Raw genomic sequence first — 24769 nt, forward strand, 5'->3', positions numbered from 1 at the left:
GTTCGACTGTAGGAGAGCTAACTTTGCACAGTTTGGGTATTGGAATTTCCCTACTGGCGTGTCATTGTGAACATGTATATGAGTGTTCTTTGTGGTGACTTGTCATTTCTGACCAAGTGTGAAGGATGTCACTGTAGGAGCAGCTTATCTAACACTTTCTGATGGATACAACTACCTGTGGATTCCTCCCCTAATGAATACTCCCATGGCGCCAGCATTCGACGGAAATCTTCTTCCTAGTCTCTGCACGTCGACGAGGACGTCACTCTAGCCCACGCGACGCCGTCTGACATCATACAGGCAATAAGAGGTCCTCGACGACGTGCCGACGTCAGTTCCCTTTTTTCCGTGCATTCGAAACAGTTATCTTCGAGGGAGCAACTGTTACTTTCGTGGTTACAGTGTATTTTTTGCTGCGTAGTCCTTCGCTGCAGTAATAATGTCGCAGAGAAAGTCGGGTTTTAAGCCTTGTCATGAGTGTGGGGGCAAGATGTCAGTTACGGATCCTCACTCCGACTGCCTTTGGTGTTTAAGCTCCGACCACGACGTCTCGACTTGCGATTCATGCCAGCACATGAATCCAAAGGCCCTCAAGGAACGTGAGGCGAAGTTGTTTATGGCGAAGTCGAAGAAAGAAAAACATCATAAGAAGTCTTCTTCGCCAAGGCATCGGCGTCATCGAGACTCCCGGCGCCGTAGAGAATCACGGCGCCATTCAAGCAAGGAGACTCGTTCCAGGTCTTCGGATCGGCGCCGGAGGACTTGGGAGGTCAGTCCCACGGTCACGCCGCATCCATCGACGCCGTTGCCCTCTCCGGCGTCACCGACTTCACCTGGACAGGCGTCGGTGATTGAAGTGGTGCAGCCTCTGGTGTTGTCTCCGGCGTCGCAGACGTCGAGGCCGGCGTCGGGGTCGCCTTCGATACAGGCACCCCAGTATCCGGCTTTTCCCACCCCTGGAGCCGATAGTACCGCATTCCTAAATGCGATGTATACCATCTTCCAACAGATGGCTCCAGGGGGTGCTCCGGCTGGCCCTTTGTCCTTTTCATTGGGTGATCCTGCGCCTCTACGGCCGGCACCCTTTATGCCCTTTCTCCCTTTTGGGAACGTGGGCTCGGCGCCGGTGGCCGCTCCGGTGACTTCGGAGGGATTGGTCCCGGAGATCTCCATTCCGTCGTCGGGATTTCGTCCTGTGGGTCCATCCGCTCCGAGTGCTCTTTCATCGGCGCCGAAGCTACCTGTGGCGCCGGACGCGGCGTCAGTGGCTTCTGAAGATCGGCGCCGATCTTCGGCTTCGGCGGAGGCATTGTCGACTCTGCGTATCGAGCAAAGGCTTCATTCGAGGAGACGTGCTCTCCGTTTATTAGAGGAGCAGGAGTACCAACGAGTCCTGGAAGAAGAAGAACTAGAGGACTCGGGTGATGGACTGCATGGTCTAGATACAGCCAGTGGGCTGGACACTTCCCCTGAGTGGGATCTTTCGTCTCCAGGGGAATACACGGAGGAGGCTGCTTCCTTTCACGCAGTGGTACGGAAGGCAGCTAGTTTTCTGGACCTGCCTTTGCCGGTGGCAGAGACAAAACAGAACCTTCTGACAGAGGTGCTTCATCCGGCCTCAGCTGCGGCAGAGCCTCTATTGCCGTTTAATGACGCTTTGCTGGATCCGGTGCTAGAGGTGTGGAAGAGACCAGTATCTTCCCCAGCGGTTCATAGAGCCGTAGCCAGGAGGTATCGAGCTGCACCAACTGACCCTGGCTTTCTTTCTAGGCACCCTACACCGGAGAGCTTGGTGGTGCAGGCCTCCTGTTCATCCAAATCAGCGCCTGGTTCTTTTCCCGACGGTGCCTGGGGACAGGGACTCGAAGAAACTGGATGCGCAGTCCAAGAAAATCTTTTCGTCCTGCAGTCTGGCGTTGAAGGCCACCAACGCAACTTGTATCCTGGGGAGATATATTCATGCTCTTATGGATGACATTTCCTCATCGTTTACGGAGCTTCCCCAGGGTCTTTTGGATGTTGTTTCAGATGCCCAGGCTGCCGCGACCCAGATTATTCAGTCTGGGCTGGACACGACCGACTCGGTGGCCAGAGCAATGGGCACGACTGTGGTGGCAAGGAGACAGGCCTGGCTCCGTAATTCGGGGTTTTCTGCGGATGTGCAGTCAACCCTATTGGATCTCCCTTTTGATGGGGACAAGCTGTTTGGCGCCAAGGCAGATTCGGCCTTGGAACGTTTTAAGGAGAGCAGGGCCACAGCCAAATCGTTAGGACTCCAAGCTCCTTCTTCCTCTGCCTCTTCCACGATTTTCAGGAGGTTTCGGGGATTTGGGCGTGGCTCTTCCTCCTCTTCCTTTCGGGGGAGATTCCAGCAACCTGCCTCTTCCCATCCCTATAGATCTTTTAGAGGGAGAGGGAGGGCCCGCACCAGAGGAGCCTCTCAGCAGCACTCTGCCTCTTCCTCGTCCTCTGGAGGGGTGCAGCAGGGAAAGCAGCCGTAGGCTTCCACCGTTTCCCACTCACTCCTCTCCTGTAGGGGGAAGATTACAGCATTTTCTCCGCAAGTGGAAGACTATTACAACGGACACTTGGGTTCTCAGTATTGTGGGAAAAGGCTACACCCTTCCCTTTCGGGAGTTCCCACCCCTCATCCCGCCCCGCCCATCTTATTGTTCAGAAGAACACCTCCTGTTGCTAGAACAGGAGGTACAAGTCCTCCTTTCAAAGGGCGCGGTAGAGTTGGTCCCAGAGCAGGAAAGGGGTCGAGGTTGTTACTCAAGGTATTTCCTGATTCCCAAGAAGGATGGTCGGTTGAGACCAATCCTGGCCCTGAGGATCTTGAATTGGTTCCTCAAACAGGAAAAGTTCAAGATGCTGACCCTAGCTCAGGTGCTTTTGGTGTTTAACAAGGAAGATTGGATGGTGTCTGTCGACTTGCAGGATGCTTACTTTCATATCCCGATACTCAAGTCACACAGGAAGTATCTCCGGTTTATGGTGGGATCGCAGCACTATCAGTTTGCGGTCCTTCCGTTTGGTCTTACTTCAGCACCTCGAGTCTTCACGAAGGTGATGTCGGTGGTTGCGGCAAAGCTCAGAAGGAAGGGGATAGCAGTATTCCCTTACTTGGACGACTGGTTGATCAAAGCCAAGTCGCCGGAGCTTGTGTCGCATCATCTGCAGTCAACGACTCAGTTGTTGTTCGACCTGGGTTTTTCGGTGAACAAGCCCAAATCTCACCTGGAGCCCTCTCAGCGCCTCCTGTTCATAGGGGCAGTACTGGATACAACATTGAGTCGAGCCTTTCCTCCGCCTCAGCGGATTTAAGATATTCAGGAATTGGTTCCAATGTTTCGAAATGGAGCGGTAGTTCCAGTCCTGAAGTTCCTTCGTCTGCTCGGTCTGTTTGCCTCCTGCATTCTGTTGGTCACGCATGCTCGCTGGCACATGAGGGCTCTTCAGTGGTGCCTCCGAAGGCAGTGGTCTCAACACAAAGGAGATCTAGAAGGTGCTGTCAAGATCTCCAGAGATGCTGCTGTGGACTTGAAGTGGTGGATTGCGAGCAACAATCTTTCACAAGGAAAGCCGTTCGCGCAGTCGCCACCAGTGGCCACGGTCATAACGAATGCTTCCACTCTAGGGTGGGGAGCTCATCTGGGGGATCTGGAGATCAAAGGCCTTTGGTCTCCAGAGGAGCAGATGTTTCATATCAATCTGTTGGAGTTACGGGCTGTACGTCTGGCTCTCAAGGCCTTCCTCCCTTCCCTTCGTGGTCAGTCGATACAGGTCCTGACGGACAATACTACCACGATGTGGTACATAAACAAACAGGGAGGAGTAGGATCGTACCTTCTCTGCAGAGAAGCTCTTCGACTATGGTCCTGGGCAAAGGACCATCAGATTTGCTTGGTAGCAAATCATCTGGCTGGGGTCTTGAATGTACGTGCGGACGGTCTCAGTCGCCAATTCTCGGCAGACCACGAGTGACGTCTCCATCCAGATCAAGCCCGTTTGATCTTCCAAAGGTGGGGGTTTCCTCGGGTAGATCTGTTTGCCACTCTGGAGAACGCGCATTGTCCGTTATTCTGCAGCCTCCAGTATCCGATGCAGGGAGCGTTGGGGGACGCGTTTCAGATAACCTGGTGCGGCCAGTTGCTTTACGCGTTTCCTCCCATACCCTTGATTCCTCGAGTATTGAGGAAGATTCACCAAGACCGGGCGCTAGTCCTCTTAATAGCTCCGGATTGGCCAAGGAGGGTGTGGTACTCCGACCTTCTCCAACTCTCAATGTGCCCTCCGCTCCGTCTCCCTTTCAGGGCAGACCTCCTCTCGCAGTCGCAGGGGCAGGTTTTACACCCCAACCTCCAGAGTCTGCACCTACATGCCTGGAGATTGAACGGGGCAACCTGAGTTCCTTCTCTCTCCCGCCTGATGTAGTGGATGTTATATTAGCGGCCAGGCGACACTCCACTAAATCTATCTACGCTAATAGGTGGTCTAAATTTGTTGCGTGGTGTGGAGAGAGGCAGATTGATCCCTTACATGCTCATCTATCGGACGTTTTGTCTTTTGCTCTGTCTCTAGCGCAGAAAGGTTGTGCAGTGGCTACCATTAAGGGTTATTTGTCGGCCTTGTCAGCCTTCATTTGTCTTCCAGACCAACCATCGTTATTTAAATCCCCTATTGTTATCAGATTCTTGAAAGGTCTTCTAAATAAATATCCTCCAAAACCATTCGTTATGCCGCAATGGGATTTGTCCTTGGTCCTGACTTTCCTTATGGGGTCCCCTTTTGAGCCTATGCATTCTTGCCCCTTAAGGTATTTGGTTATAAAAACAGTTTTCCTGGTAGCTATAACATCTGCAAGGAGAGTGAGTGAGTTGCAGGCCTTATCGGTAAAGCCCCTTTATACAACTTTTTATGGGGATACGGTGGTGTTGAGGACCAAGGCTGCTTTCCTCCCGAAGGTTGTTTCACCCTTCCATTTGGCTCAGACAATTACTTTGTCCACGTTCTATCCTCCGCCTCATCCTTCTAAAGAGGAAGAAAGACTGCACCGTCTGAACCCAAAGAGGGCGTTGAGCTTCTTTATTGATAGAACAAAGGATTTCAGGCTGGAGGATCAGCTGTTCATCGGGTACGTGGGCAAGAGGAGAGGAAAGGCAGTCCACAAGAGAACACTCTCCAGGTGGGTGGTTCTTTGCATTAAAATCTGTTACTCTTTGGCAAAGAAGGACCCTCCTGAGAGCATTAGAGCTCATTCCACCAGAGCTAAGTCGGCCACTTCGGCCTTGGCCAGAGGTGTTCCTGTGGTTGACATCTGCAAGGCCGCAACTTGGTCGTCCCTTCACACTTTTGCGAAACATTACTGTTGGGACTCTGAGGTCAGAAGGGACGGCCATTTTGCACGGTCAGTGCTGCAGGATTTCTTGGTTTGACCATTTAGGCACCCACCTCCGGCGTGGTACTGCTTTGGGACTCTATTCATTAGGTGAGGAATCCACAGGTAGTTGTATCCATCAGAAGAACGAGTTACTTACCTTCGGTAACGACTTTTCTGGTGGATACATTAGCTACCTGTGGATTCCTCACAGTCCCACCCGCCTCCCGTTGCCTTTCTAGTCTTACCAAGTAATCCTTGAGTGCGCTCCTCTTGGTCTTCAAGGTTGCAATAGATGTTGTATATATGGATACTTGTGTATATTTATCTGTATATATATATATATATATATATTTGAAAAACAAAACGGCTCTCAAAGGCACCGCGCTCCAAATTACCGGTGCTACTGCTGAGGCGAGCCAACCCGAAACAATGTTTTAAATCAAAAGTTTCGAACTCGAGAAAGACCAGACGGTCGAAACGCGTCGTTCGTTTTATTTTTCCAGTTGAATATGAAATAAACGCCATAATTTTCACCCTTAATGGAGTGCACTGCTAATTTTTGATTTAAAATATATATATATATCTTTGTGTACATACATGATTTGCATATATTTGTTCGTTATATTAAATTTACAGCTATTCATTGCAATATTGTGTATTTTACAAGGTTATGGGATGTTGCCTTGCTCTTTCATTGCATTGGGTGGTTGTTCTCATGCACGTAAAAAATGTTGGTACTGACGTCGGCACGTCGTCGAGGACCTCTTATTGCCTGTATGACGTCAGACGGCGTCGCGTGGGCTAGAGTGACGTCCTCGTCGACGTGCAGAGACTAGGAAGAAGATTTCCGTCGAATGCTGGCGCCATGGGAGTATTCATTAGGTGAGGAATCCACAGGTAGCTAATGTATCCACCAGAAAAGTCGTTACCGAAGGTAAGTAACTCGTTCGTTGTGCTCAAGAAAGGTGGCATTGGTGGTCAGAGCTCCCCCAGTGGTCATAGTCTGTCTCTTACTCACCCGACTCTCCATACATATTCTATAATAAGTACACCCTTTGAATTCTGATAATTTTTAATTCTCTGAGCATTGCATGCAAACTGCCTTGGCACACCTCAGAAAGAGTGCACAAGATTAAAAAAAAAAAAAAGAGAGCATTTTGTTTAGAAAAACAGTTTCTTGAAATGCGTTTGTCAGAAAGAATCCAAAGCACCAAGGAAAAATAACAAGCTTTGGCATATCCAATAGGTCAAGTTTGCACATTGGCAAAGGCAAAACGTCTGGCCTTATTGTGCAAATGCATGCGGGTTTAGGCATTCATAAAACACTGTATTGGTTGCTTGCTCAAATGCTGTGTATCACATTAAAGCAGGCCCTACTGTGTTTGCCAATGCTGGGTGGAAAGTGGCAAAAAAGGATTACCTTCAGTACAGATATTATACCAGATATAAACAATGGATTATGACAAACAGAGGAATTATTTTTTTCAGATGTATAATAGTTCCTCTTGTATTCCAATAGAAGCACTCCCTGGAACAGCATGAGGAGAGAGATGCTCTGTGGTAGAGCCTAAGCCCTACTCTGTGTAAGCCGGCAACAGTAATTCTTGCAAACAGCTGACCTGTGCAGCTAGACCTAAAAAAACGCATAGTTTCTTATTTCTGGACCTTAATCAAAGTATTTACTCCCTACAGCTGTTAAGTGTGAGTCACGTACAGCACTGGCAATCTTCCGTGACTATCCAGGCTCTCAGTAGCTCGATATATTTTCTAATTTGAAGAAATTAAACTTTAGGAATAATGAACACAGGGGTTTTCTTTTAATGTAAAGGAGGCTTTAGATCATATTAAAGTGTTTGTGTCTTAAAGAGAATTACTTACGCAGGAATGTGCACATTGGGGGTGGGGTCCTTGCCTTCAGATCCTCCCTGTCTGTAGTTGTCCTAGAGCCCTTTGTAGTGGTGGTTTTGAGGCTTAATTATGAGTGGAGACCAGACCAAAGCCCCCAACTCAGGCCCCACTTTCTCTGCCCATTGTGCAGTTTCCCAGCACTCTCATTGTGTGTGATCTCCTATCCAGAAGACTCAAAGGTCAGCCGTTATTTGCAGAGTGGCATAAATGAATTAATGAATGGCGACTTCGAATAGTGCAAACTGTGTTCTCAGTGAGGCATCTCGATGCTGGATCCCCAATTGGCAAAAAAGGCTCAGTTCCTGGTAAGGGAGTACAAGAAAGGTCAGGTTTTAAGGGCTTTTCGAAAACTTCAGTGAATGAATATTTTCCAAATATGAGGGAGCAAAGAATTTCTTAATTTAGATGCAGTGTTCTGGAAGGTTAACGCATCCTAACTTGGGAATTGACAAAAGTGAGAAACCATTGGAGATTGGAGTAGATATGATGGAACAGGATATAGAGCTAAAACCTTCACATATAAAGGTGTTGAGTGTTGTAAGTAGGCCTTAAGATAGATCCATAGTACCTCGAAGGAAACACCCTTCTGGAAGGTAAACCAGCGAAGAGAAGTCAAGTGTGAGCGGATACTAGCATGACGAGGGAGGACAAGGAGTGATCTTAATAATTTGGAATAGGCGTCTAAGATACTGAGGAAGACCAAAACAGATGGAGTTGCGGTAGTCGTGGCAAGATGAAATTACTGCTAATATTGTCTGCTTTCTATTTTCCAAAGGAAGGAAAACAAGGATTTTCCTCAGTCTTCAAGTGAAAGAAGCATGCCAATGTTAGATTTAACACCTGGGAGTTGAAGGATAGTTGCCGGTCAAAAATGAAAATGATACCTAATGTGTAGGCATGAGTAGGGGCTGCCATGGGGCCCATGCATTGACGCCACCAAGTGTTGGGCCTTCGGGAGTATATTGTTTTACCATAGCTTACAAGTCTCTACCCTCCCCCTTCCCCAGACTTCTTCTTCAACCAACTGGATCCTGGAATCTCAGAACATCAGTGAACTGAAGGCTGAGATCTACTCACTCAAAGGACTGCTTCTGAATAGGTAAGAAGGGAATGATTGAGGACAAAATGGATCAATAAGGGCATGTGGCTTGCTGATGCATGATTACCTGGCCGGTAGATGCTTACTGGCCTTATTCTTTTTTAGTTAGGTAGCACTGCGCCTGCTGATTCAGTGCATCACAGTATTGTGTTAGGGGGAGGGTCCACTTTTTGAGCAGTGTTCCTGCAGCTATTTGGGTGGATGAGACCTTAGACTTACATTGTTAAGAGTAGGCAGACGATGTAAAGTTGCACAGTGTCTAAGGAAGAGCTGAAGTTGTACCCCCTGCCCACATTACTGTGCTTCTTCCATATTGCAGTGAAGGGCCATGATCAATGGTACACAAAATCCCCAGATAGAAGTAGTAGCATGTTTTCCTGTTACATTTGAAAAATTAACTGCTGTTTTCACTTTTTCCTATTTTCTTACTTTAATTAGTTAAAGACTGAGCTTGATTTCACAGTTGCAGAACAGCCAGAGAACCAGACATCTTAACATTGCAGTACTACGGCTTAAGGGACATCTCCACAGCTTTGCATATGCCTACCACAATTGTCTATACACATACACACACAGAGATGTCCCCAACTTCTGTGGGCTATTCCCAATGCCCCATACCGATTTATTTTTAATCTAGCTGGTAACCTTCCTTAGGTTATTTTTGAATGGGCTCTTACAAACTTGCTAACCAACTTATTTATTCGCCCTCATTTTCTATGTTTTCTTCTTTACAGAAGACAGTTCCCGCCGTCACCATCAGCACCCAAGATTCCTACGTGGCAAATTCCTGTGAAGTCCTCAACAGTGTCCAGCCCTGTGGTCCTCAACCATAATAGTAGTAGTGACATCTCCCCAGTCAGTAATGAGTCCAGCTCCTCCTCACCGGTTAAGGAAAACCATAGCCCGGAGGGGGCACCAATGAACTGCCACCTCCTGAGTGGCATGGAGGAGGGGGTGACCGCTGAGGTAGGCGTGAAGGGGCAAGTGCGAATGGAGGTGCAAGGAGGGGAGGAGAAGAGAGACAGTGGGAACGAAGAAGATGAAGAGGATGAAGATGATGATGTTGACCATGTTGATGAGGAAGATTGTCTTGGGGTGCAGACGGAGGATCGACGCGGGGGTGATGGACAGATTAATGAACCAGTGGAGAAACTCCGGCGCCCTGAAGGAGCAAGCAATGAGAATGAGATGGACTAGGCTGTGTGGGGTGTGCACGACATGGGATTTAGACAGAACAGGACTTGCGGCCCCATTGGATTACATCTTGATGCAGAATCTTTTACTTGATTTGCGAGTTAAATTAATTTATCTCTCATAGAGTTTAATTGTCCAGTTAGCAAAAGATCTGTCCCACCTCACGCTCCTGTGATACATTTTGAGCATATGGAGACTGCTACATGAGGGAAATCACTTAATCCACTCCTCTCTATCCTTAGCACTTTTTCATCTCTGCCATGTCCCACTCACTTGTTGTCATTCCTCTGTATGATATATGTGAAGAGTCTTCAACCATGGGAACAGTTAAACAGCTCACGAAGACTGGAGAAGTGCTAGTGTAATCTCTGAGGAGGGGGTCCTGCTTGTGCATAAGTAGTGAAATTGTGGGAGTCCTGCCCTTGCCAACCTTACCTACACCCACTCGCATCTGCAGGCACCCCTTCGGACATCCATCATCCATGCACCGTGCTCGTTTATGTGCTATTGTGTAGATTTATGAAATCATATACAAATGTATATAATTGTAATAAATATGCGTTTCACTCTTCTTGGTTCATATGTGTCTGTATTACGATATATGTGTAGGTCAGCTGCATCTGAAGTTAACATCTCGTTCTTGGTATGCTTGGAGAATGCGGACTACTTCTCATTGGTGTTGGAAGATGCCATAGAGCCCTTTACACAGAAAAATGTTCTAGGAGCTCTGTTTTTTCTTTGTCTTTTCTTTATTTGTGAATGACACTCACTGCTTTTTGGTTGGTTAAGTGAATGAATTACAAGAGCAGAAGCTGATTTACATATATTAGTGTTTTATTCCTTTACAAAATCAGGCAGAGGAGATTGCTGAAAGAAGTCAATATTCTGACTTTTATGAAATTTCTAGCAGTTTGTTTATTAGCGTAGAAGGTGTACATTTAAGTTCCAGAGAGCGGTGGCTTGTGAGTACATGGATCTTTCCCATACTGTTTGCTTCTCCTCGAGCAAAGCATAGATGCAATTATATGTGGCTGGCCTTGGAAGAGTTTTTTTTTTTTTTAAACCAGCAGTTCTCAACCATAGCAACTCTACTAATATCATTTAACTTTAGAATACCTTTACCTTAGCATGAATCCCGTATACAAAGAGACAAGTCCCTTTACAAAATTATTTTTGAAGTGCTTCCGATTTGGAAACACTGGTTACTTTTTAACTAATAAATACAAATGGTCTTAAATAACCACCTGAGCTGGACAAACAGCACAAGCCTCGTGGAAGAGTGATTTTACTTTGTCGCTGTAAATCAAGCCAAGTAGTCAGGAACCTTACAGCCTTAAAATGCACCCTTAAGACAGCTAACCTCACATGATTTTCTGTTCTGTAGAGGGAGACCTGCAAACACCAGACCTCTCTCCTTTCACCCACTGTTGCCCCAAAAACTTTACTGGAGCAAGTGTGTTGATTCCCATGATGTATTTTATATGAAGGAATTTTTTTTCCCCTTAAGTCAGTTTAATTTGAAGGGCATGTGTACAATGAATTCCATTCATCTGACAGAACAGTCTGCTAGGACCTTGTGTTAGGTTGTTTACCTTCATGATTATGAGAGATAAGACATAGAGTTAGCATGGCCTTGCCTTTTTCTAGGTGTGGATGGATTTTCTTCTTGTGTACAATAAGCCTTTTTGAGTTATGTGTTGACTGTGAAAGTGACATATTACCACCCTGTCGGTAAAGTGGCTTGAGTAGCAAACAGGGAAGGGAAGGAATCACCTCATCCCCGATCACCTGCCCTTGATATCACAGGGCAGGTTGAGACTGTAGCATCTCAGGAATTCCAGCGTCTTTGTGTGCTTAGATGTTAGGTTCCTCAAAGTCAAAGTTCCCTCCTCTTTGGTGCACCCACGCATAGTGGCCAGTATTCCACGTATGGAAGTTGTCATTATCAAGGACATGACAGTAGGGGTCTATCACCGGAGAATTTAACATTAGCAGACTTACCTTCTTCAACTGGAGGACATGAGTAGTATGTCCCAAATGTTCAAAAAACTCAAAAGGCTCTACAGCAGTGGAAAGTGTAGAAGACCATCAAATTCTGAGGCTTATGAAACCCACAGTCTATATATTCTTTTGGTACAACAACGGTTGCCAGACAACTCCCGGTGAAATGGCGAGCTGTGGCCTTCTACTGTCCTTTCTTAGGAAGGGTAGAAAATTCAGGGGAAGCAGCAGTACTCTATATTTGCCTTAGTAAACGTTTACAGGGAGTGCAGAATTATTAGGCAAGTTGTATTTTTGAGGATTAATTTTATTATTGAACAACAACCATGTTCTCAATGAACCCAAAAAACTCATTAATATCAAAGCTGAATATTTTTGGAAGTAGTTTTTAGTTTGTTTTTAGTTTTAGCTATGTTAGGGGGATATCTGTGTGTGCAGGTGACTATTACTGTGCATAATTATTAGGCAACTTAACAAAAAACAAATATATACCCATTTCAATTATTTATTATTACCAGTGAAACCAATATAACATCTCAACATTCACAAATATACATTTCTGACATTCAAAAACAAAACAAAAACAAATCAGTGACCAATATAGCCACCTTTCTTTGCAAGGACACTCAAAAGCCTGCCATCCATGGATTCTGTCAGTGTTTTGATCTGTTCACCATCAACATTGCGTGCAGCAGCAACCACAGCCTCCCAGACACTGTTCAGAGAGGTGTACTGTTTTCCCTCCTTGTAAATCTCACATTTGATGATGGACCACAGGTTCTCAATGGGGTTCAGATCAGGTGAACAAGGAGGCCATGTCATTAGATTTCCTTCTTTTATACCCTTTCTTGCCAGCCACGCTGTGGAGTACTTGGACGCGTGTGATGGAGCATTGTCCTGCATGAAAATCATGTTTTTCTTGAAGGATGCAGACTTCTTCCTGTACCACTGCTTGAAGAAGGTGTCTACCAGGAACTGGCAGTAGGACTGGGAGTTGAGCTTGACTCCATCCTCAACCCGAAAAGGCCCCACAAGCTCATCTTTGATGATACCAGCCCAAACCAGTACTCCACCTTGCTGGCGTCTGAGTCGGACTGGAGCTCTCTGCCCTTTACCAATCCAGCCACGGGCCCATCCATCTGGCCCATCAAGACTCACTCTCATTTCATCAGTCCATAAAACCTTAGAAAATCAGTCTTGAGATATTTCTTGGCCCAGTCTTGACGTTTCAGCTTGTGTGTCTTGTTCAGTGGTGGTCGTCTTTCAGCCTTTCTTACCTTGGCCATGTCTCTGAGTATTGCACACCTTGTGCTTTTGGGCACTCCAGTGATGTTGCAGCTCTGAAATATGGCCAAACTGGTGGCAAGTGGCATCGTGGCAGCTGCACACTTGACTTTTCTCAGTTCATGGGCAGTTATTTTGCGCCTTGGTTTTTCCACACGCTTCTTGCGACCCTGTTGACTATTTTGAATGAAACGCTTGATTGTTCGATGATCACGCTTCAGAAGCTTTGCAATTTTAAGAGTGCTGCATCCCTCTGCAAGATATCTCACTATTTTTGACTTTTCTGAGCCTGTCAAGTCCTTCTTTTGACCCATTTTGCCAAAGGAAAGGAAGTTGCCTAATAATTATGCACACCTGATATAGGGTGTTGATGTCATTAGACCACACCCCTTCTCATTACAGAGATGCACATCACCTAATATGCTTAATTGGTAGTAGGCTTTCGAGCCTATACAGCTTGGAGTAAGACAACATGCATAAAGAGGATGATGTGGTCAAAATACTCATTTGCCTAATAATTCTGCACTCCCTGTATAGCTCAGTATAACCCGTTTTTACTAATTTTTGTATTTAGGTCATGGCCACTGAAATTATGTGATGAGTGAGCACAAATTATTCAAAAGTCTTTACTAAGTTATGCAGCAGGAAAAAGCAAATTATTTGGCGAGTCAGCCAATTTTGTGAAAGAAGTATTACCTCATTATTTTGTCATTTTTACATGTTAACACTATCTGGCTAAAGGTTAATCACCTCATTAGTACCACTCTCACACCCAGATACAGCAATAAGTAACAGAAAGATGACCAGTCAACTTTAGAGAACAGCCTTCCACTGTGCAGTAACAGGTATTGTCTCTTTTTTTAGTAACTTTCAATCCATTTGAACTCGAAACAGAATTGTTCTTTGTTAAGAAATGCAGGTTATGCTGCAGTTGAGGTAGAGTGTGGCAACTGTGGTAAATGTATATTTTTTTCAGAAACTGCCACAGCGGCAAAATCACATAATTCCAGTGAATTGTATTAAGGGCCTTTACAATAATGGGGATCCTTTTATCTTTGTGGATTGCATGGTCTCATAGTTGTCACAATATTACATTCACACCAGTGCATTGTTATGGTAGAAACCCATGGATTCATTTTGGTGGTCAGTTGAATGATCTAGGATCGTCTAGTAATACTAAACTAGAAATCAGGTTGAAGACCTGGATAGTCATTCATTGATTTTTGGAGACACATGGTAATGTTTTTTTAGGTATATGTGTATTTAGCAAACCTAGCTAAATAACAGCTAGATTATGTACAATCAAGCTGAATTTTTGACTTGTATTTGCTTGATTTTACTGTGGCACCAGAAACCTTAACACTCTAATGCAGTTCATGTTTTTAAATACAGTTTTCAAAGTATCCACCTGTGGTACTTCCTCTGCAATGATGTCCAACAAAGTTCAGTAAAAATATTTTCTTCAAGATCCCCTTGCTTACAAGAGATGGGTGTGATGTAGAACTCTCCAGGTTCTATTCCTCTGAAACTACTCTTTATAACTGTTGCTAACTAGGATTAAAATTGTCCCCAGTTGTCTATCGATCTGAATATATACGCACAGAGTGGTTAGCAAAGGGGTACTTTCTGCAACTCCAATCTAATGTTCGGGAATGTAATATTTTTTGTTTTTCTTCCTAAGCTGAAAAGGTTGAAGCACATTTTTATTTTTCATGAAGAATTTGATCACTGGCTAATCCTTTAAACAGTAAAAGAATACAACTCTTCTGTCCCAACATAATACATTTTCAAAACTAAATTGTGATAGTTGGCCACTCTAATCTATCCAGAATGGGTGCATACATACAGAAGTGTTCATAACTGCACCTTTTTTCGAAAAGTGCAACTTTAAAATTTTTAAACCTTGGCAGTGTTTATTTTTGTGCCTCTAAAAACATAGTTGTTTTTTAAATTGGTATCAAGTATAATTTTTCCTCTTTTTAGTTCTCAAGTTTCTCCGAAGTATGTATCAACAGCACTATTCTGTCTCCAGTGAGTGAACATATCTTCTTTTTCATGGACTTTAATGCACTGTTGCACTTTTACTTTGATTCATATAACTTACATTACCAATGTAGTATCTTACAGTGATAGTTTAAGTTTTCTCTGAAATTTAGACAGTACAGTACTTTCTCTCCTGGAGTGAAATTATTTCCTCTCCAAACATAGGATCTTGTGTTCCTAAGCAAAGCTCATATTAAAAGGTTCTGATGTTTTTAGTAATCTGCAGCATTGGATCAGTTTTGCCAAAACCACACCCTTTCTGATGCTTAAGTTATAGTTTTATAGTACTCAAAAGATTCAATCTTCAGACTGCTAATATTCCTCCAGTAGATGCTCTTCTTTGTAGTGCAAACCTGAATGGTTTTATTGAGTATGTTCTAATCCCAGTTGCCTTTAATTTCTCTTGTGGAGCAGCATGCTTCGCCAAAAGGAGCTTTTTGATAATTCAGTAGTGATAGGTATCAAGTAGTTTGAAGAATGGGCATCCCTTTTCATAAGTCCCATTTTTTTCCGATCACAAATGAAAAAGCATATTGAAGAGAACACCTTCCTAGAACTTTTTTTCATCTTCATCCATTCCCATGCAACATTAGTGCAATATTTGTATTCAAAAGTGTATTGACAATGCAGTAAACCTGGTTTGGAAAAGAAGGGGAGAAAGAATGAGAGTGGATGCAAGGAGAAAGAGAGAAAACGTCCCCTCATCAGCAAGCTGAATAACGTCCCTGTCTATTTAAAATCAAGCTTTTCCTTTAATTGATTACATTACAGGCAGTATGGTGTAAAGAAAGTCTTCAAGACCATTAAATATATATTTTTAATAGAAAGGGAGTACCAACTTACAGTCTGTATTTGAGAATTCCCATTTCATCACACAGTAGCTGTTGGACCTTGGCTTCTGTTAGAAATTGGGTTTGTGGTTAACTGGAGTATGACCCTTGGTCAAGCAGCAACCACAATCCTAGTCAGAGTAAGTGTCAGGCAAACCCTAAATTAACCTCTGCTCACCCTATGGTAGCTTGGCACAGAACAGACAGGTTTAACTTAGAGTCAATGTCTTAAGTACTTGTGCAACAATTTAAAGCAGTGAAAATACTAAACAAAAAATTTCCTCATCAAGTTAGAAATATAGATCTGAATTTAATAAATAAAGCAAGACCACAACAACAAACATCCAATAAGTAGAACTTGAATTATGATTTTTTAAAGAGTAAACTGTAAAATAGCGCTTGGAAGCAGGAAGTGCCAACGGGGATATCTGGTCACGCCGAACCAGGACACAGTCAAAAGTTCAGGCTGACTGTAATGGAGCATGGGCCGGCTACAGAGCACCAGGTGGGCCCGCTGAACCAAAGTACCTCAAATCCTGGTTGCAGATGGTTGTGTTGGTACTAAACCATGCAGTAGAGGTGATTTGTCGATTTATTTTCTTTCCCCACACAACAGTGGTGATGAGTTTTTCCGAGATGCGGCAGATGTTAAGGCGCTAGTTCCTGCTGCATTAATGTCGAGGATCCAGGTGTCGTGGCTTGCAATGCGAAGACCGATGTCAAGTAGGTGTTGTACAGTCAAGGCAATGCATTGTTTCCAATGTGGAGTTTTTGCATCGAGGTTGCTGTCGATGGGTATGCGAGAACCTTGGCCAGGAAAAGCATTGCAGTTCTAAAGGTGATGTGCAGTTCTTTTCCACGCAGCAGGAGTGATGTATCGATTCAGCTCCTGCCACAGAAGATGTGTTGGTTTTGCTGGAGAAAACACCTTGGGCCCACTTCAAAGGGTCCAGGGCTGAGGTGGCACCACTTGATAGGGCAGACTCACAAATGGCAGAGATCTGGTGCAGAAGCAGGTGGTTAGAATTCTTTTATGTCTCTGAGACTTCAGATCAGGAGACCAATCAGCTAGCCCTTGGAGTCACTCTAGGTTCAAGTGATGCAGCTCCAGTCCTTCTCACCCAGGCAGGAGAACATCGCACAGCAGGCAGGGCAGCATAGCAAGGCCAGCAAAGCAGCATTCCAGCAGAAAAGCAGTCCTTCAGCAGCACATCAGTCCCTTCTTCCTGGCAGTGTATTCTCAGGTCCAGAAATGTACTGAGTTGGTGGTGTCAGAGGTCCAGTACTTATACCCAGTTGGGCCTTTGAAGTGTGGGAGACTTAAAAGACGAGCCATTGAAGTGCACAGAGGCACTCTCCTGGCTCCATTCTCACTAAAGGGCGATATGCAGACCTTTGTGTGGGGACAGGACACAGCACATCCAGATATAAGTGAGGCTGAGTACAGGTCCTCCCCCCCCGTTCTCCCAGGATGGCTCTTCAAGTCACACCTAACCTCCCATTGTATGTGGCTTTCTAGAAGGAATACACACAGCCCAGATGTCTCCTACCCCACACAAGTGATCAAAGACGGGCATCAGGCACTAAATGGCTAATATCAGAAAATGCCAATTTTTTGACATTTTCGAAATTTACAATTTCAAATTTGACTTCACCATAAGTTGTGATTTTAAATTGTGATTCCAGAGACGCCAAACCCGAGAAGTTTATCTTTTCCAGGTTCTGAATTACAGTATAAGATGGAATAAAGTAAGCCCTGTGTTCTCCTATGAGAGAAATAGGCTTTGCTATAGTGAAAAACATATTTGGGAGTTTTTCATTACCAGGGCATGAAAGACTAAAAAATACATGCTCTCTCGGTTGTCCAGGGCCTACCTTACGGGTGACTTATACGTATAAAAAGGGAAGGTTTGGGCCTAGAAAAATTGTTACTTTGCAAAACCACAAAATAAAATGATGCATGGAGTGTTGAAACTTTTCAAACACTCACCCCAATTCACAGATCTGGGTTTAATCCATAGAGTATTTTGCTCACCAAAGCACTGCATCTTAGACCGAGCCGCATGCAAATCAGTCTTGTCTCTGCTCCCCTTGGAAACAGTGCAGCCGAACTGCAAAGCCAGGTCTTCTGTGGACTGGAAACGAGCATCCTGTGACTGGTTTTGGGGTAGCCAGGCTAGCTTAAGTCCAGTGGCGCAGCCAGCAAGGGGGCCACGTCTGGGCATACCCTAGCCACTTACAGCGCAAATAGCGAAACCACAATAATGTGTGCCCTAAGTGGCTTGGGTATGCCCAGGCGTTGGTTCCTTGCTTGCTGGGCAATTGGATTCAAGCTAGCCTGGCAAATAAGGAGTAATTCCCCAAACCCTGTCCCAGGATCCGTGTTTCTGGTCGAGAGGGGACCTACCCTGGCATTTCAGGCTGGACTGTTCCCATGGAGAGCAGGGTCAAGACTGATTTGCACATGGCTGGGTCCAAACTGGGGTGACGTGACTACCAAAATAAAGAATGGATTAAACCCAAATCTGTGACTGAGGGTGAGTGTTTGAAAAATTTCAACACTCCAGCCATAATTTTATTTTGTGGTGTTGTTAAAAGGGTTACTTTGCCAGGTCGAAATGTCACTGTAAAACTGCACACACAGGCTCTGCAATGACAGGCCTGAGACATGGTTAAAGGGCTACTTAACTGGATGGCACAATAAGTGCTACAGGCCCACAAGTAGCATCTAATTTACAGGAGCTGGGCACATGTAGTGTGCTTTACTAGGGGCGTATATGTAAGTGAAATATGCCAATTGAGAATAAGCCAATATTACCATGTTTAGGGTAGAGAACACAGGCACTTTAGCACTGCTTAGCAGTTATAAAGTGCACTGAGTACTAAATCTAGCACAAACAAGGTCAGAACAGTGGAGGAGGTAGGCAAAAAAGTAAAAGGAAGACCACCCTAAGGCTGTCGGGTCTAACAGCTTCCATTCAATCAATCCATTATTTTCGGTTATGTTATTTATGTTGTGTGCAAATGAAAGCTCGGAGTTAAAGATGACTTGTAAGTCGTGAGCTGAGTTGGCTGGTAACAGAGGGGGACTCATAGATGTGTTCAAGTTGAACATAAGCAGCAAGACATTAACAGATTCCAACAATAGGATCTACTTTTGTGAGCTGTTAAAACAAAGCCAGTCGAGATCAGTCTGATATCAGACATGTTGAAGGCGCATCATGACGGTTTGCCAGTTTTCAAGCTCATCTAGTATCCTGTTTTCTATCTGGTTGTTGAGGATAGGTGATGACACAGATTCTTGAGGCACCCTGCAAGACAAATTGGTTGTCTCCGTACACAATCATCCCTTTTTCACATGGTTTAACAATTATTTAGAATTAACTGCATCTCTGCCATACTGTCGTAACTGTAGAGGAGTGTGCCAGGGTCTGAGTGTGGTGTCGGGTTGTTAGCGGCTGCTGTATATTGTATGGGTACCGTCAGTGGGCCTTTGAAGGGGTGCAATCTATTGAGCAAGATTTGCATGGCTCCTTCTGTGGGCTGGTGCATCCTGGTTGCCATTCCCATGCTCCCTCAGTGTGCAGTGCAGATATTGTCTGAGCCCAAGGAAAATGGCTGTGCCACGTATTCTATTTTGAAGAAAGATCTTAAGCTGCAGGATATAGTGGCACGGGTCTGTGTCCTTTTGTGCCTTTGGAAAACCTTCCGTGAACAGTGCCTTAGCCATTGGCCTCCTGTGCAGGACAGTGGGATTTAACAAGAGCACAAATTCATAGGCTCTCACTTTCTGATCGGGTTTAGTGTTATTTGATCTACCATTGTGTTTGTCAGCTCCTCAATCTTTACCCGAGAATCTATCAGTCCAGGGAACTGTAAGGATTTGTGGAAGGGACCAGTGAAGTCCCTAGATTTCCGAAGGCTAAAAGTTATCTGCACTTTTAATGACATAAGAGTTTGCAATCCTCTTCCATCGAGGATGTTGTATTTACAGCAGACATTTGAAACTGGTTGATTAAGTAATTTCACTAAAGGCCTAGCCTTATTAGTTTTGTGTGTGTATAGTATTGTTAGGGTGATACGTTAAATGTGATTTTGGAATATTTGCACTTTTGTGTTATTGGCCCTCAAATGTGAACCTGTGTACAGTGCTCCTTTGCATGTTTTGTGTACTGTATGTATCTCTCTGTTTAAAAACAATAAAATATATGAGGTTCTAAACTGTCTTAAAACATCTTGGATTACGGTAACCGTATCATTCAACCCTGCAGTCAACCAACAACTTGACAGAAGGTGTTTTTACAAAAAAGACAAAGTTGGACCGTCTAACTAACGTAAAGAAAGCCCACTCTGTCTACATCCACTCATCAGGATCCTTTCAATGAACTGTGTATTGAAATGCTCACTTCAGTATCCATTGTGTAAGAGCTCGGCCAGCTAGGGTCAGTCCTTGCACTGTCCAGGCAGCCTGTCAGACTTGCATCTCCACCACTCCTTGCTCAATGTGATTTCAGAGTAATTGTTCTATCATGAACAGATTATGTGCTCTTTAATTGAAAGAAAATGGTAACTGGCTCCTGTGGAGTGATCCTGGGTACAGTAAGTATTGCATCATTCTTCGGCATCGTGGGGTTTTGCACATTATATATAACATATAGAATTGCCCTCACAAGCATGTGACCTGGTATGTTTTGAAAAAAAAAGTAAATCTTTAAAGCAAATATCCCTACGTTTATGAGCCATCTCAGTTTGATGCAGGTGTGATACCCTCTCACTTTCTAAAAGGGCTGGGGAGAATGGTTTAATTTTTTTTTAGGTCCTCCTTCTAGATTGCAAGCTTACCAAGAACTTAAAGTGGGTTTACAGCCTGTACATTGCTTGCAATTGGTTGACTTTATTGTAACGTATTTGTTTTTTTTGTTTTGCAGTGTTTTTTCCTTGTTCCATATTGTTAATTTTATGCTTCTGCCCCCTGCCCCCCTCCTTTCCTCCCCAAAGCATGGCATTTTTACCACCCTTTTGATTGACTTGTATTCCACTGTTGCTCACTTTAAGGGAACTACTTTTTTCTTTGTGGTTAAGCACTTCATAAAGGGTGGGTATGTTTATCAGCCCTCCATCTCATGTGCTTCTCCCCTGCCAAACACTCCCCCACCACAGTCCATGGTGCTTTCTTCTTCATGTGATGCTTGTTTTTATCACCCATGTGCTGCTTCCAGTGCCCTGTTTTCCATGTTGCTCTCTCCCTTGTGCACTTCACCCCTCAGCCCATGTTGTTGATGTCACCCTTGTAGCTGCTTTTCCCCTCCTCAACCACCTCACCTAATTTTTTTAAATCCTGTCCGCACCTACTTCCAGTTCCTTCCCCCTTCCGTTTCTGCATACCCCTGCTGATTCCCCGCACCCTTTTTAATGTAATTTTAACTTTAACACATGTATGCACATACTTAATCAGGCATGTGCTTGCACATTAAATTGCATCTTTTTTCTCATTTGGCTGATGCTGCACAGCACTGGCAAAAATATTTTTCCCGATACTGTCCAGCATCATTAAAAGTAATTGGCAAAGCCATTAGGTACCAAATATGAGAACTATTGGCTTCGCCAATTCTTGTTGGTTGTGTCCTCAAATTCAGCACTTGTGTGGTTGGTTAGGCGAAATGTCTGCCAAAGTGAAACCTTGTTTTAATATATACATTTTTTCTTGTGTTCTGCCATCTGCAGTATTATCAGTGTTGACGGGGTGCTGACTATTTTGTCTTGTGGAAATTTAGGTATGTTATTCTGTTTTTTAGAGTGCTTGTCCACCCACAGGCTGCTTGGCACACAGTCAGTGATAATTAATCGGACATGGGAGTTTATGGGAAGTGCAGGCTTACTTCGGGAAATGAAGGAGTTCCAGATTGTCTTCATTTGGTATTTATTTTAAAAGGGGCTAAGCACCTGCTTGTCAAAAGGGGATTGGAACGATGGGTGGAGAGGGTCTAAGGGCTGAAAGGGTTGAGCTGAAGGGATCAGTCCAGGATACCAAAAAGAATACCACAAGTAAATGCCTTCATTAGGTTGCAAACCATGGTCTGCAATTCTCATGGACTTTAAAAGCTTTCAGCTCTACCCATACATTCTTTTTTCCATGAGCCTTTGTTCTTCGGTTACTAGCCTGTGCACAGTGGCGTGGAGCAGGACTGCAGAGACTCTGTAACCAACGAAAACACTACGGGAAAAAGACCCTTAAGTCATGACTGCTGTTCCCTCCCAAAGCTGCTTTTCGTGTAGCAAGAAGCTCGATAGTTGTACCTAAAGGAATGTCACTGATATCTTTAGGTAAGTACATCATTCATTTATGAAAATGACTTCGCCGGTTTTGGTCTTGACTAGTCTGACCCATACCACCAGTCACAGCTACTAGTTTGTATAAGACTTTACGCGATAGCAATGATTCTTTCTGTTGTAACACCCTATATACGTATCCCCTAGGAGTGTCAGTTCTTTTTGAAAAGGGCTTTTACCTTCACGTATTGTGCAGGGAACACTTCAATTTTTCTTTACCCTGATCTGTTCTGTACACGTTTTGAAGCGTTCACTTTATTAAGAAAAGTGATTACCATTTGCCACCATCTTCAGTTGTTGATCAGAATATGCAATTCCTGGGCGGGGGGGTTGTAATTACACGTGTGTGTGGATGCATGTGTGTATATATATATGTATATATACATATATAGCGCCTAAGATTACTCATGTGTTTGAAAGAAAAATGAGCGCAATCATTATCCTCTCACCCCTAAAATTGTGATTGCAAACATTTCTGAGTCAAAGAAGATCCTCTGGTGTTGGTTGGTGTATCACAACCATCCTGAAATTATTTCTCTAAAGGCTCAGAAACAGCTCCACTTAAATTTCAACCTGCAGACAGGCCATCACCTCGACGTCTGAAACTACGCTGTTGGCATTATTCTTTGATTAAGGTATTATTATCTGTGTGCTTAAATGTATAGCTTTATGCCGCCTCTTAAGCTGAGCTCCCAGTTGCAGTTCTGACGGAGGCAGTGGTGAAAAAGAGTAATGTAGAAGGATTCCTGACAGTTACAAGTCTGGAGAGATTAGGCACAGAGTAGGAAATGGGAAGTGAGCAAGGTGTGTGGAAAAGGCTCACTCGCTGCTTGCAAGCAGGTGAGGCGGAAGACGGTTTGGAAGACAGCCCACTTGTGCTTGATGGTGGCGCTACCAAGGACACCAGACGAAACGTCTGTCAAACCTAGAGACTTAAGTCATTTAAAATGGGGAATATTATTATAGAGATCAATAGTCTGAATTGTTAAAACTACCTGGATTGTCTCAAATGGCAGAAAAGTTTGGCCTAGCATTGACAAAAGGAGATGGAAGCAGACAAGTAAATAGGGCTGGTGAGTTTCAGCTTAAAATAGGTATCTAGTCTCATTATTCCAAAAGAAACATTTCCAGAAAAAAACCCTAGAAGGACGAGGACTTTGAAGCAAAGTGGGTCATTTGTAAATTGGAATCAGCTATTGCATGTTTTAACTACTTGTAACATGATTTAATAAGTAATTTTTGATACTCTTTGTCGTTAAACATATTTTCTGCTCTCACGTTGTTAGGCTCAAGTGGAACGAGCAGAAGAGAGGGATGCCACTCTGATCACACTAGCTGATGGCCAGAGACTTCAGAACAGGGGACAAGTTCAGTCCAAGCCCTTGGAGAATATTCACAGGCAGGATACACAGCAAAGTCTGGTCTTTATCCTCTTTAAGACAGAAGTAGCAACTGTAGGCCAACCAAGCAAAGCACACACAGCAGAGGGGCAGTACTCTTCCTCCAGCTCTTCTCCTTGGCAGAGGAATTCACAAACAGCCCAATTGTCAGTCTGACCCACTCAGAGATTCCACAGGCAGACGGAGGCACAGAATGGTTAAGCAAGAAAATGCCCACTTTCTGAAAGTGGCATTTTCAAAACAGACAATCTAAAAACCAACTCTACCAAATGATGTATTTTCTAATTAAGAGTTCAGAGACCCCAAACTACACATCTCTAGCTGCTCCCAATGGGAAACTGCACTTAAGGCCATCCCCATGTTAACTTATGGGAGAGATAGACTTGCAATAGTGAAAACCAAATTTGGCAGTATTTCACTATTAGGGCATGTAAAACACACAGGTCCTACCTTTTAAATCCACTGCACCCTGTCCATGGGGCGACCTGGGGCCTACCTTAAGGGTGACTTACATGTAGTAAACAGGTAGGTTTGGGCCTAGCAAGTGGGTACACTTACAAGGTCGAATTGGCAGTGCAAAACAGCACACACAGACACTGCAGTGCCAGGTCTGAGACAGGTTTACATGGCTACTCGTGGGTGGCACAATCGGTGCTGCAGGCCCACTAGTAGCATTTGATTTACAAGCCCTGGGCACCTCTAGTGCACTTTACTAGGGACTTACAATCAAATATGCCAATCGGGGATAACCAATCATAACCACAATTTACATAGGAAGCACTTGCACTTTAGCACTGGTCAGCAGTGGTAAAGTGACCAGAGTATCAAAAAACAGCAATAATGAAGTCCAGCACACAGTAAAAAATACAGGAAACAGAGGCAAAAAGATGGGAAACCACACCAAGGATGCAAGATCTAACAGGGCTCATATGGCATGTTAATAAGATCATAAAGAAACGGATGTCCACGTGTGAATGTGGCACAGATATAGTTGCCCGACATCACATCTGGGGTGGAAAAGATCTGATGCGAAGCCACCCAATAGCCCCTTTTCACAAGGGATTCAATTGCTATTGAAAATTCTCTGGATCCCCAGGGTATGAAAAAAGTGAGTAATCTGTGGTTAGAAGGTGTCTTTACCTGAAAAGCCATTACCGAAGGTTAGTAACTTGTTTATTAATTCCTCACTTTATTTGGTTATAATTTTGGTGGCAAATAGGGCACCAGACAGCTGGACATAGGGCTTGATAATACTTCAACACAAGGCAAAGAATGGCTCTTTTGTTTCCCCTAGTAA

At 44.3% G+C, this 24769-nt stretch overlaps 1 protein-coding gene across 1 annotated transcript in view; it reads left to right on the plus strand.

Moving 5' to 3' along the window:
* Positions 1-10155, plus strand: part of PEX14 (peroxisomal biogenesis factor 14) — a 419725-nt gene extending 409570 nt beyond the window's left edge. The window contains exons 8-9 of the mRNA XM_069241206.1: positions 8299-8390; positions 9125-10155. Of these exons, the coding sequence (XP_069097307.1) occupies positions 8299-8390; positions 9125-9587 (555 nt within the window). The 3' untranslated portion in view covers positions 9588-10155. The remainder of the gene's footprint in view (positions 1-8298; positions 8391-9124) is intronic.
* Positions 10156-24769: the final 14614 nt, after the last annotated feature.

Source organism: Pleurodeles waltl, chromosome 6 (assembly GCF_031143425.1).
Source record: "Pleurodeles waltl isolate 20211129_DDA chromosome 6, aPleWal1.hap1.20221129, whole genome shotgun sequence".
NCBI classification, from domain to species: domain Eukaryota; kingdom Metazoa; phylum Chordata; class Amphibia; order Caudata; family Salamandridae; genus Pleurodeles; species Pleurodeles waltl.